At 49.1% G+C, this 13970-nt stretch overlaps 1 protein-coding gene across 1 annotated transcript; it reads left to right on the top strand.

The window, feature by feature from the left end:
• Positions 1–2510: 2510 nt before the first annotated feature.
• On the top strand, positions 2511–11160 carry LOC118095222 (germ cell-specific gene 1-like protein). The gene is made up of 5 exons (XM_035136290.1): positions 2511–2820; positions 4623–4670; positions 7778–7930; positions 9131–9242; positions 10812–11160. Exons 1-5 carry the CDS (start codon positions 2511–2513, stop codon positions 11158–11160), a joined length of 972 nt encoding a protein of 323 aa, XP_034992181.1.
• The last annotated feature ends 2810 nt before the right edge of the window (positions 11161–13970 follow it).

The following is a 13970-nucleotide window of genomic DNA, read 5'->3' on the forward strand; positions in this document are numbered from 1 at the left end:
ATCAGCCGCCACCGCACTTCTCCGCCTGATTCCTATCCCCTGGGGACGGTGCCGCGCTGGAGGGTGCCGGAGCTCTCCGCTGCTTGCTCATTTATCACACTGCTTATGCCACCTCTCCACTCTGCACAGCCGGATTGGAGAGCACCTCCTGATTCTTCCCTCTGAGCAGCAACTGGGGAGCATTTTCTCACAAGCTGTACACTGCGCCCTTGGGAGCGGCACTTTCCTTCGCCTTCAGAGGGGTCCTTGGCTCCTTTGAAACCTTTGGGGTGGACATGCGCTCGGTGCCATCTCTTTGCTGAGGAAAGAACTCCAGACCTTCTCTCCAATGACGGTGCTGCAAGTGTGGGCCCCAAATTTGATGTCTGGGGGTTGATCTCCAGCCACCAGGTCAGCTGAAGAACTCGGGGCGACAACCTTATGCCAGCGAATTGGTTTGGCAGCCTATCCAGGAAAGAGGATCAAAATACTTGGGTGTTGAACATCAGGTTTTTTCTTCCACTTGGGCGATTTGGAACTGAAGTGGACATTGTCTCCTTCTGTTGCTGCTGGGTGGCATTTTGAGCTTTCCTCAGAACCCACTTTTTCAGCTCCCTGAAGCGACAGACCGATAGGCCCTGTTCCATTTGAACCCACTGCTGCTGCTTTCGCGAGGGTTGAGATTCACCAGACAACTTTGACAAAAGTACCTCCAGAAAGAACCTCTCCTCTCTTCCTTTTCTTTTCTCAGCCCGTTATTCTTCAGCTTTGCACAAACTTTGGGTTTTGTCATCCCTTTCCAGGCAACTGTTTGGCCAGGCAGATCTCAAGACCCTGAAGAGAATCGGCACGGCAAACTTGCCTCTTCTTGCAATTGTGGTGTATATTTGAACAATAATCACCCTGCAAACTTGCAAGCGTGAACTGGAGGATATTTTTGAAGGAAAGCGGTGATGGAGTCAGGACAGAAGGGAAGAGATTGGATTCCTTCGTGCCTGAGGGAAAGTGGATTAGAATATAATTCTTAAAGGAGGACGGACAAACAGCCCTCGGAGCTGTCTGATCCCAGAGGGACACAGCTGACTGACGGGGTGTAGGGGGCAGAGACAGACAGGCTGGATCTGAAGACAATTTCTAACAGAATTGGAGGGCCAGAAGGAAACTCTTCGCAGGAGTGATCGGAATGAAAAACAAGGGACATTTCAGAGGGCTAGTTGGATTTTTGAGTGAGCAGAACCTAGAACACTAGGCATTGCCCCTTCAACACAAGTGACGGGCATTGTGGGTTGTGAAAACTGCGCCTTAATCTGGCTACTCCCAAAAATACCACGGAGGGGTACCAATCTAGAGGGGAAAGAGGGGTGTGAGGTGAGAGGTGCTCGAGACAACGGAACTTGTTAGTAAGTCATTTTGGGGAGTCAGGGTTGCAGGCTGGGTCTTCCACTCCTTTTTACCTTCTCGGGCTTGAATTTGAGGGGTGGACGAGGCCTTTGAAAGCTCACAGAGCCTTTTCCTCTTAGCAGACAAGCAGGACTGGCGAACCTCAAATCACTTCATGCCTTGTGACAAACTGTAGAGTTGTTTATACAGTCCTCTCTGAGCTGCTAGAAAAGGGGGAAGCTGGGCGTCCGGAGGTTTTCACTCTTTAAAACTATTTCAGAAGGGCTACTGTGCAGCATTTTTAGACAGCAGAATTAGACTAAAGTTTAGACTATTTCCACTCTGTCCGTTTGGAAGAGACTTTGTTAGTCAAGGACATGTGAGAGAAAAATCCGAGATGATTTGCAATTCTTTGTGGACTCTAAAAGACTTTTTGCATTGACTTAAAAAAACTTAAACAGAACAGAACCTTAAGGGATTTAAGATTTTAATTTGGAAGATTGTTTTATCGGGGCAATGGCCTACAACAGCTTTTTAACAACACCTTGAAAGGGTGTTGTTAATTAATTAATTCAGCTATAAAAAGGGGGAAGGTTAGCAGTGGGGGAAAGTATGTGTGTGTTTTAAAGTTCTTTTTAAAGTACTCAGCATAAACTAACCAACCTGCTAATAATCACTTCATACACGGATCATTAATCAAAACCTGGAAGGTCTAGGCAGGACTCATGCTGCTGCTGCCCAGCTCCTTCTGTTCACGCTAATTTCTTTCTGAGATCTTGGGTATCTTGGGTCCCAGCACCCATCTGGCTCTTAAGCACTCCTCAAGTAACTAGTCCCTAATAAGAGCAGAACCTCAGGCTGAGTTCAAATTATGATTACACCGTTTTGTGGTGTACTGCTTCATAGTGGGCATATTGGATGGGCCACAGCATATGAAAAAGGAGGAGAAAAATAATGATCAAAAGTGAGGCATTCTCTGTAAACGGAGGTTTGTTCAGAATTGGCTTCTCTCCACTAAAACAAGGAACCAGCAGATTTATCCAGCAGTAGAACATAGTTTTCTGGGAATTGTGAGCGAATTCGAATTATTCGGGTGCGACTTCGGGCAGCAAAACAGACAGATCCTCACATCTCTTGGGAAAACAGGGACGATGATTAAACTGAGCCGGCGGTCCCGCTCAATGCTCTCCTTGGGCCTCAACTCTTTGGCCCTCTGCTTTTCCGTTTCGGCCTTCTGCACCAGCTATTGGTGTGAGGGGACCCACAAGGTGGTTAAGCCCCCCTGCCTCTCGGCCGTCAAGAAGGGGAACTGCGTGCCCATCAACAGCAACGAGACGATGGATGGCAACGTGACCATGGACCCCCACGTGGTCCAGTACATCTGGGAAACGGGCGAAGACAAGTATGCTTTCCGGTACTTCCACACGGGCTTCTGGCTCTCGTGTGAGGAGCATCACGGAGGTACGAAACCAGCCTACATCTCGGACGGAGCAGATTCCATGACGACTGTTATTGCTTTGACAGCTAGGTCACAAGCCCCTCTCCCGTTAGACGGACAAGAGAGGGAAAGGGGGAGGAGGGTTAGGGGGCTGGCAGTGGGGATGTGGAAGGTGGCTGTTAAAGGGCAAGCAGAGGAGCAGAGTGAGATGAGGCCTCCACCTCTTGTGATCTGGGGCCAGTGGACATGCATAACAGGCCGCATGCACACCATGAAGTTATAGCACACAACTTCCCCCGAAGAATCCTGGGAACTGTAGTTTGCTGATGACACTTGGCAGTGTAGCTCTGTAGATTCTTTGTAGGGGAAATGTGCTTTAAAATACAGTGGTACCTCGGTTTAAGTACACAATTGGTTCTGGAAGTCTGTACTTAACCTGAAGCGTACTTAACCTGAAGCGAACTTTCCCATTGAAAGTAATGGAAAGTGGATTAATAATAATAATAATAATAATAATAATAATAATAATTTATTTATACCCCACCCATCTGGCTAGGTTTCCCCAGCCACTCTGGGCGGCTTCCAACAGAAATATTAAAATACACTAATTTCTTAAAGATTAAAAGCTTCCCTAAACAGGGCTGCCTTCAGATGTCCTCTAAAAGTCTGGTAGTTATTTTTCTTTTTGACATCTGGTGGGAGGGCGTTCCACAGGGCGGGCACCACTACCGAGAAGGCCCTCTGCCTGGTTCCCCGCAACTTGGCTTCTCGCAACGAGGAAACTGCCAGAAGGCCCTTGGCGCTGGACCTCAATGTCCGGGCAGAGCGATGGAGGTGGAGACGCTCCTTCAGGTATACTGGACCGAGACTGTTTAGGGCTTTAAAGGTCAGCACGGACACTTGAATTGTGCTCGGAAATGTACTGGGAGCCAATGCAGGTCTTTCAAGATCAGTGTTATGTGGTCTCGGCGGCTGCTCCCAGTCACCAGTCTAGCTGCCGTATTCTGGATTAATTGTAGTTTCTGGGTCACCTTCAAAGGTAGCCCCAGCGCATTGCAGTAGTCCAAGCGAGAGATAACTAGAGCATGCACCACTCTGGCGAGACAGTCCGCGGGCAGGTAGCGTCTCAGCCTGCGTACCAGATGGAGCTGATAAATAGCTGCCCTGGATACAGAATTAACCTGCGCCTCTATGGACAGCTGTGAGTCCAAAATGACTCCCAGGCTGCGCACCTGGTCCTTCAGGGGCACAGTTATCCCATTCAAGACCAGGGAGTCCCCCACACCTGCCCGCCTCCTGTCCCCCACAAACAGTACTTCTGTCTTGTCAGGATTCAACCTCAATCTGTTAGCTGCCATCCAACCTCCAACCGTTCCAGACGGTCCACGGAGTACTTAAACTGAAGCATACTTAACCTGACGCGAACTTTCCCATTGAAAGTAATGGAAAGTGGATTAATCCGTTCCAGACAGGTCTGCAGAGTATTTCAACTGAAAGTACTCAAACCGAAACCGAAGCATACTTAAACCAAGGTATGACTGTAGTGGTGGAGATGTGGATTCCTGATCCACCCCATATGTAGTTGGGTTTGTCCTACCCACCTCCCCACTGCCCTGGGGCTGCATCCTGGCTCAAATGAAGCCACCTGCAGATTAAAAGACAAGTGCGTTCCAAGCCTGAATGGGCAGTAAAGAGTTGAAGTCCTCTTTCGCTGTGAAGGGAGAGGAAAATCTTGACAAGCACAGAAGAATGACATAATTGTCGTGATCAGCACCAGCCTTTGGATAAACTGATGTTGTCTTCTTCCATTGTTCCACCCTTTTAGAGGAGAAGTGCCGGAGCTTCATTGAGCTGCCCCCCGAGTCGGAGAAAGGTAAGATTTGGGGAGGCCATCTTGTTTAAGGGCGCAAACACAAACGGGAATGGCAGAATTAATAATGCTGTTTTATGTTGAGACATGCCAGTGGCTCATCCGGCTGAGTCCTGTCTGCTCCAGACATCCAAGATGGTGGCCGTCCCTACCTCCAGTTGTGGGAGCGGATGCCATAGTTTAACTGAAGTGTTTCTTCACACAGGGCATAGTTAAACTGTGGAATTCGCTTCTATAAGAAGCAGCAGAGATGGCTGCCAGCTCTGAACCTGTGCATAAACTTATGTACAGCAAAGAGCTGTCCACGTCCTGGAAATGACTGGCTTTTGTAATAAAATTTGACACCCCCCAAATAAAACCCCACCATAGTGGAAATGCATAGGGCAGAAACATTCTGGACATTGGTAGTCAGTACAATATTTTAAAAAACTTCTATGTATTAGGTTTTCCTCTGGACCTCCTATTATTTATTTTAAATTATGTACATCCCATAGTGCCTATAAAATATTATGATGTAGTATTGCATCTGTTGCCCACTGCTAGATGTATGTCTCACAAACACTCGGAAATCACAGATGGAACCTTTGACACAGGAGTGTTATTTAAAGCCTGGGAGCTAATTAAATTATTGAAATGAATAACTCGGGCCGAACAATCCTGTACTCCAGATACGGCAGGGGGCCACTTAGATCATCTTAACGTGGCCATAACTCTGACCATACCCCACAGTACTGGAGCAAAGGGTGAGATCTTTAAAAGATCTTACAATTTGTAAATCAATATTGGAATCCAGTTTGCAGTTTTGGAATGAGAGCTTAATGCTAAATGCTTGCATTGGACCTGTTTGTTGTACATGAGCATTTTACTCCAGTATTCTGGATTCAGGTAGGTAGCCGTGTTGGTCTGATGTAGTCGAAGTATGCATACACACGAAAGCTTATACCAGAACAAACTTAGTTGGTCTATAAGGTGCTACTGGTAACTCATTTATTTATTTATTTTATTACTCCGCTATTGAAGATTTTACATTAATTACAATGACAAACATTGCAGTGCTCTCCCGTTTACCGTACTTCTAATAAATATGCAGTGTTCCACAGCCCTTTAATTCACAGGGAAGGAGTACCGCTCAGCGGTAGAGCATCCATGGAGCAGAAGGCCCCAGGTTCAATCCCTGGTGTCCCCAGGTAGAGCTGCGAAGCCCTGCATAGCTGCTGCCAATCTGTGTAAACAATACTGGCCTGGATGGACCAACAGGTCTGATTCAGCATAAGGCAGTTTTCTGTGTTCCCCTTGTTTCTCTTCTCTTCTATATCCCAGCTACAAAAGTTGGCTTTATACTAAGGTTAGCAGATTTTTTTTTCAATGAATCCGGGGACACTATAAATAAATATTTTTTTTTTAAAAAAAACACGTTCGGGATGTTGATGCTGCAGCGATGGCAGTGGCAGAGGGGCGGCTCAACCGCCACGTTTCCCCTTCCTCCGAGGCTTCTATCTCCTTTCTCCATGAGCCTGGGCAGCTCCTGAGTTGTTGGTTCTTCGCTGGTGGTGGTGGGGAAGCAGTGTGCGGTGGGTCAGGCATGGAAGGCGGAGAAGAAGGACCGAGAGCGGCGGCAGCGGCGAGGCTTGGGCAGCGCGATGCCTCCCTTCCCATCGGAGCAGCCCCAATCCCATTCCTACTTGCGTGCAAGCAGGAGGGGACAGCTGGGAAGGGAGGCTTCCCGTTGCCTAACTGAGAGATCCCTGCCCCCCTCCTGCTTGCACGCAAGTAGGAGTTGGGAGGCTGCTCCGATAGGCAGCATGAAGCCTCCCTTCACAGCTTAGTTGCTGGGGTCAGGGAGGGTGGAGGCAGCCTGGAAGCTGCATCTTTGAGCCCCTGCACCACCATCATATGGGGACTTCCGAGCAGCTCCTGAAGCCAGCCAGAGCCAACTGCTCCGGGCTGCTGAGACTGCCGCTGCTGCGTTTCCCGGGGACATTAGATGGATTCCGGGGACATTCCGGGGATGGAATTTGTCCCGGGACTTATTTGCAAATCCAGGGACTGTCCCTGGGAAACGGGGACATCTGGTAACCCTACTTTATACCAACCGTCATGTGTCCTCCCACACCAAACAATCTTGGGAATCTAGTTGGTGAGGATTCTGTTAGAGATCTTCCTCTATCCCCAAACTACATCTTCCACGATTAAGCGGGGAGAAGGAACGACTATGAAATCAATTAAAGTCTGCAAGTTTAAATGTGCCTACGAAACAGGTCACTGTGATACTCATTATGGCAGAACAAAGTAATGAGGCTGAGCACTATTTCCCCTCCCCCTAATTATTTATTATGTATGAACCGATTCATTGTAGAGTTAACTCCATCCCAAAGGCCTTGCGATGTGTATCAACAAGTTAAAAACATCACCAATGTTATAAACAGGAATTTAGGAAGCTGCTGCCGTTGGTTGAGCAGGTTTTCACAGGGAAAGCTCCAGGATGAGAACAAGAGTGCTTTGACATGGAGCTTTAAAGCCCAGGCCTGTGCCTGGAAAAAGCGGGAAAGCCCTTATGCTGCTGGTCCGTCTAGCTCAGTTTTATCTATCCTGATTGGCAGTGGCTCTACCTGGAGATGGTGGGGGTTGAACCTGGGACCTTCTGCATGCGGAACAGGTGCTCTACCACTGAGCTACGGCCCTTCCCCAGACTCTGTGAGACATATAGGTAAAGGTAAAGGGACCCCTGACCATTAGGTCCAGTCGTGACTGACTCTGGGGTTGCGGCGCTAATCTCGCTTTACTGGCCGAGGGAGCCGGCGTACAGCTTCCAGGTCATGTGGCCAGCCTGACAAAGCCGCTTCTGGCGAACCAGAGCAGCGCATGGAAACGCCGTTTACCTTCCCGCTGTAGCGGTACCTATTTATCTACTTGCACTTTGATGTGCTTTCGAACTGCTAGGTGGGCAGGAGCTGGGACCGAGCAACAGGAGCTCACCCCGTTGCAGGGATTCGAACCGCCGACCTTCTGATCAGCAAGCCCTAGACTCTGGTTTAACCCACAGCGCCACCTGCGTGTGAGACATATAGCTTGTTTATAATCTCCCACTCACCCCCCATGTTACCTTCCAGGGGTGCTGTGGCTCTCCGTTGCCTCCGAATTCCTTTATATTATCCTGTTGACTGTGGGGTTCCTATTGATGTGTTTGGATGCTGTCTACTATGCCAACTTCATTGATGGGCTCAAGATCAATGCTTTTGCGGCTGTGATCACTGTTCTCTCAGGTATCTCCATCTACCCTGCCCCACCGATGGTCAGCCACTCTTCCCACTAGGTAGCCACACACAGCGCTCATGCCTAACACTCATTTTGTATGGACTTTCACCCCATCACCCCATATAGTACTCGAGATCATGGTCCAGTCATTCCTGTATCATGCTCACATTATATCTAAATGTGTGTAAGGAAGTCTCTCTTTTTAAATGAAAAGTATTCGGGGAGTGATGTTGAGTGGGGAAACAGGTGGCAGGGCAAAGGATGAAACCCCCCAAATGAAAACAATACCCTGCACCCCAAACTGTTGTAGTTTCTTTATACCCATTTGTGTCGTCATCGTCGTCCCCCCCCCCCGAAAAGGTTACTGCACATGCTTGGTGGTGCAAGCACTGGCCACTGCCTGGTTGGTGCTTGTCCATGACAGGGCCTTCTCAGTGGTGGTGCCCTCCACCATTGTCGAGTTTGTGTCTGTCTCCCTTGTTGTTGAGTTTCAGGAGGAGTTTTAAAACATTCCTGTATACGCAAACATTTGATATCTGAAAGATACGCTTCCTGGCAACCCTGAGATTGCCGAAAGACTGTTTGCTACCCTGGGCTCTTTTGGGAGGAAAGGTGGGATATAAATTAAAACCACCACCACATTTCTTATTCATATGCGATGCCCAGCAAGGCACTCTGCCAGCTTTGTAAAGGGTAATCCGAGGTAGCTGGCCTCATTTCCCAGCATGTGATCAATAGTGTGTGTCCATTGCTAGAGGCAAACAATACAGTGAAATACTGAAGCCATGAGATAAGCCAGGCCACAAATGCCTGTCAGTTCATGCATTCAGCAGGATCAAGCCTTAGTATAGCTTTCCCTAGAATGTACAACTTTAAGCTATCAGGTAGGGATGGAATCTCAAGTTTGAGTGTTTTCTCAAGGACACAATTTCCCAAGCAAAGGAAAACAGCATTTCAGGGATTGGTCGGCCCTACCATTAGGCAAAGTGTGGTGACTGCCCCAGGCAGCAGACACCAGGATTCTGAAATGCACAGCCTTACACTTGTAAGTGAAATCTCCCAAGTCTGTCAAACTTGCTTTCTGTTGGGCCTCCATGGCTCTGCTCCTATTCAGCTCAGACCCCAGAAAGTGGTATCCAAGGGAATTAATTAAGAGCGTTGTGGCTAGGCATATTCTGAGTATCTTTCTGACTACCCCTTCCCAACAGGGCTGCTGGGCATGGTAGCCCATATGATGTACATGACCGTCTTTCAGGTGGCTGTGAACCTGGGACCAAAAGACTGGAGACCTCAGACATGGTATTATGGCTGGTCATTTGGGTGAGTAAAGCCAGCATGGGAGAGGAGTGGGGTGTGAGTAGGGTAGATGCAACCTAGGACAGGGCTCCTACACCTTTAATTAAAGCATAGCAGGAGGAATTTCAGCAGCTGTAGCTTAAAGGTGCAGGAGCCCCCTTTCCTTTTGCGTCCAGCCACTTTGGGTGTTGGCATTTGCATTTGAGAGTGGCGTTGTTGCTCTGTCCAAAGATGAAAGGAGGAGGAGAGGATTTGGGAAAGGAAGTGGAAAGAGGGGAGAAAGAGAGACAGAATGATGGACAAAGGTGAAAGAGAAGAAATATAAGATGGGAGAAGTTACTGGATGAGTGGACAGTAAATTATTGTGAATGAAAGCAGTAGACCTGAGAACCTGTGTTCGGGGTTCCATTCCTGTTAGGGTTATTTTGCAGTTCTGCTACTTCTTGCTTGCTAGTTGGGACTTGGGGCTCAACATGACACATGCTCCGATCAGTAGTAATACTGCTCCTTCTGCTTCTTCATACTGGGATTTTTCAGACTCATTTTATGACAGCTGCTCGGAGGTCACCCAGCATGGGATCCAAGGCTGAATATCCCTTATTTATATACACCACCCCATGCTATATAGTAGCAACGTGCCCAATTTCCATTTGTCCCCTCCCCCCTCCAAAACCCCTAAATCTGTTACATTTGAATTTTTTCAAGCAAACCCAAATTCGAATCATTTGTTTTGACGCTCCCTCCTCCCACTCCCACCCCCACCCCCAATTTTGTTTTAGCTCAGCTCTTTGGAGCAAACCTTTCAGCCTGTGTTTCCCATACCTGCCAAGTTGCTGTCCGAGAAATAAGGGACCGGGCTGGAAGTAGCAGACCGGAAGTAGCGCTGCCGCCATTTTGGAACTGGGCGAAGCATGCTCAGAAGTGACTTTTGATGCTGCTTTGCCCAGTTCCAAAATGGCCGCCGCTCCAGAAGTCGCACTGCAGCCATTTTGGAACTGGGCAGAGGAGCATCAAAAGTCACTTCTGAGCATGCTCCACCCAGTTTCAAAATGGCCGCTGCGCCAGAATAAACCGGGGAAAAACAAAAAAAATCCGTTTTTTCAGCTAGGAACAGCTGGAAAAATGGGGATTTCCCAGGGAATACGGGAGACTTGGCAGCTATGGTGTTCCCCCATTTGGTGTCCGAAATCATAAGCAAAGGAAGCCTATGGAACGAAAACCCATGGTTTGGCAATACCTAATCATGTTTGGTTGGCTGGATGTCAAAAAGTTTCTGTGAGGTTGAAGAAGAGAGAGGGCTTGGAAGCACTGAACACACTGACTATGGGATGGCAGCCCATAACATCTCATTTATTGTTGGGTCTATGTTGGTCCCCTTCCTGCTATCTAGACACCAACAGAAGGAGCGGTACATGAATGGGTACCTTTTTTTTGGCCTTTACGTTACATGAATAGGTGAAGAATTATGTCAGAATACATGGAAAAGGAGTTGTGGGAAGTCAGTTATCACTGGAGAACTGGAAAGATTTGGCAGTGCAAGAATGACCTAGGGACCCATCTCTTTGCACCCCCTCCCCAATTTCTCTCCCACAGCATGGCCTGGCTCTCGTTCACCCTTTGCATGTCAGCCTCTGTGCTGACCCTCAACACCTACACCAAGACCATCCTGGAATTCAAGTACCGCCGGCGGATTTTTGAGAAGCATACGGCATCGATGGGGAGCAGCAGAGGTCCCGGTTCGCCTGCTCTGGCCCCCGACCTCGAACGCTTCCTCTGGGATAAATATATCTTCAGCGTTAGTGACTCTCTAGACTTCACCCCTAGCCCACCGGGCCCAATGGCTCCCGGCAGTGGGCGCAAGGCCTACGCGGGAGGGTATGCTGGGCTCGCAGGAGGTCACAGTGGAGATACTGGGGACGAGGATGACGGGGAGCCATGCTAGAGAGGGAGAGAGGATGTTGGGTGGAGAACAAGACCTCCCACCATCACATCCCTTCTCTTCCATTTGCTCACTCATCCATCCAACCGTTTGTCCCGTCACAAATATGCCCTCCCCTTCCCTCTGCTTAGGCAACCTGTGGCCATTTCACCACCTGCGAAAACATTGGTTCTCTGAGGTTGCCATGACTTTTAGGTTGGGTAAAAGGGCGAGAGCAGACCTATGGATGAGGTCCATTTCAAACGGTACAAGCAGTTACTTTTTTGGGGGGGTGGGGGGGCAGGGAAGACATCATTATTTTGGCAGCCCTACCAGGAGGCAAGAGGAGGCAGCTGCCCCATGTGTTGAGTTTGGGGCGGTAGAGTGGGAGGTGGGCAGGTCAAACCCAGAGGGCGGAATGCATTAGGAAGCCGTTGTGCAGGAACCCCACAGGGACAAATGGAAGCCGTGAAATGACATTATTGCGTTCTTGTGGATTGCGCCTTCTGTTCAGCAAGGCAACACCAAGGACAGGCCATGAGATTTCCCCCTCTAAGGCAAAGGACAAGATGGTCCCCACCAATACACTGGCATTTGAATCATTCTTAAAAAGTGAGGGGCAGCATCCGCCACGGCACCTGAGGAAGGCAACTTCAGGGATCACAAAGAGGTCTGTCTCTTTACCTCTCAGAATCAGCTGCCCGAAGCAGCTGCTTCACTTTGCCCAATGACAAAATCCCAAAGGATTGTGTGTGTCCCGATTTTATTCCATTAATGCTGTTCGGATGTTTTCTTCTTTAGGCACCGACATGCCTCTGGCTGCTCTTTACATCCCAGCATTTTGCATTTATATACGGCCACAGATCATGGGGGATGCCCCTCATGATTGTGCGCTGCAGTTGCTTGTGGGGAATGGCAGGAGATCTTGGACCAATCCCGCTGTGACTCCTTGGATTTTGAGGCCCTCTTATGCTTTTCTGGCATGTTCTGTGAGGGCTGTGGCTAGTTAGGAAATAGCCACTGCGACAAACTTTCGGCCTTGTTATTTAGGTGCTGCGGCACCCACTTATGTCAGTAGAAACTAGAGGATTGCCTTCTGCTTGCTGCTGCAGTAGAATCGTGTGTATCCGCCGTCAGGTGACACCAAGGGCTGTATATAACCATTTATTTATCCAAGGCTGTTTGCAGTGTATTTTGGACTTGTTCCTCACTAATCCTGCATAGGGCCTGTCTGTAAACAAGGTTACTAGTATATTACTCAGCTTGCATTTCACAAAGGTAGATACCGGGCTGCTTCCATTCGTGTTTCGTTCCTGAAAGGGAAAATTCCCGCTCTCCTCCATTCCCATCAAATATTCCTATCTACAAATCCCAGGGTCAGCAGAAACTTCTGCAGCTCCCTGTTCTGTGGTGCATGTAGCAGGCTTTTTCTCTCACTGCTGTTAGGAGCTAGTTTTGAGCTAGTGTCATAAAGACTTCAGACTTTTTTCCAATAACCAAGGCATGTATACACTAAACCCCAGCTTTCTGTGTTGTGAAAGCGCCCTAACAACTCCGATACCCTCCCCACATCCTGAGGGGATGTCAGCCAGCGAGGCCCAAGTGTCTTTATGTATGTGGCGTGTACAATATGTTTGAGTAGTCAAATAGGTCTTGCCCTGCCCTGTTTTCACATTACCCATTTCAACCAGGCACTGAACTGTTATGGCTCCTTTTCAAGGCTCTGGGCTCCTTCAGCATCACAGCCCTGCCCCCCCCCCCATGGCAGCCATGGTCCCTCAACATTGCCCCCCAAAGCCCGTCTGCAGCTCTCCTGATGTATCTCATCGGCTTCGCTATTCGCTTCGTATAATCTTCCCCCGTGTGTGGGGAATGAGAAGATCAAGAGTTGTTAATTTCTGGTTGATTAAATAAATTAAAGGATTAATCAGTGTCAGTCTGCTTCATTTTATAAAGCTGGAGGGAAGAGGGGAGAGTAAATTCATCAAGCATCAAGCCCTGCTTTCTGGGCCCAACAGAGGCAAAGGTGGGAAGGATGACTTGGGAGGTGACGGTTCGAATCCTTGCTCAGCCATGAAGCTCAATTCAACAGGGTTGTTGTGAGGGTGAAAAAGGGAGAACCATGTACGCCACCTTGAGCTGCTTGGAAGCAGGGGCGTCGCAATGGGGGGGTGGTGGTGTGTGCCACTCGGGGTGTGTGTGTGCCACTTGGCGCCTCCACCCCCGCAACTCCCAAGCGGTGCGCCGAGTGGACTTTTTACCGGGAGGCTGGAGACTCACCTCCGCCACGATTAGCGGGCTTTCTACCTGGAGTTTGTAGCTGGAGGCGCGTGGCTTTGGAGTCGCCGGGGGGGGCAGTGATACCCCGCTACGTAACACGCATGCGCAGCGGGATGCTGCACATGCGTCGTTACGTGGCGGGATATCGCCGCCCTGCGCCTCCAAAGCCGCACGCCTCTACCTGGAGTTTGTAGCTGGAGGCGCACGGCTTTGGAGGCGCGGGGCGGTGATATCCCGCCACGTAACGCTGCATGCGTTGTTATGTAGCGATGCCGCACCCCCCCGGGTGCTTGGCAATTTGCCGCCCCAGGTGTCGCAGCGGCTTGCTACGCCCCTGCTTGGAAGATTAAAGGTTGTATATAAATTGTAATAACTAACTAACTAACTAAAGTATCACAGAGGGAAGGGAACCTGTGCTGCTGGACCATTCCACCCACAAAGAAAGTTCCAATTCCCAGAGTGGTTTAATAATCCCTTAACAAACGGCAGCACACGGTATTCCTTGGGGGAAGCCATGACTGTGGTACATAGCACAGTACTTCAAATGTGTGGTC

The sequence above is a fragment of the Zootoca vivipara genome, chromosome 13, assembly GCF_963506605.1.
Source record: "Zootoca vivipara chromosome 13, rZooViv1.1, whole genome shotgun sequence".
In the NCBI taxonomy this organism is placed as follows: domain Eukaryota; kingdom Metazoa; phylum Chordata; class Lepidosauria; order Squamata; family Lacertidae; genus Zootoca; species Zootoca vivipara.

What these genes read in the sequence shown, in the direction of transcription:
- LOC118095222 (XM_035136290.1), top strand. Translation starts at nt 2,511, where the DNA reads ATGATTAAACTGAGCCGGCGGTCCCGCTCAATGCTCTCCTTGGGCCTC. An exon ending in GTGTGAGGAGCATCACGGAG is followed by an intron (nt 2,821 to 4,622) that starts GTACGAAACCAG and finishes CCACCCTTTTAG; the next exon opens with AGGAGAAGTGCCGGAGCTTC. An exon ending in TGTGATCACTGTTCTCTCAG is followed by an intron (nt 7,931 to 9,130) that starts GTATCTCCATCT and finishes CCTTCCCAACAG; the next exon opens with GGCTGCTGGGCATGGTAGCC.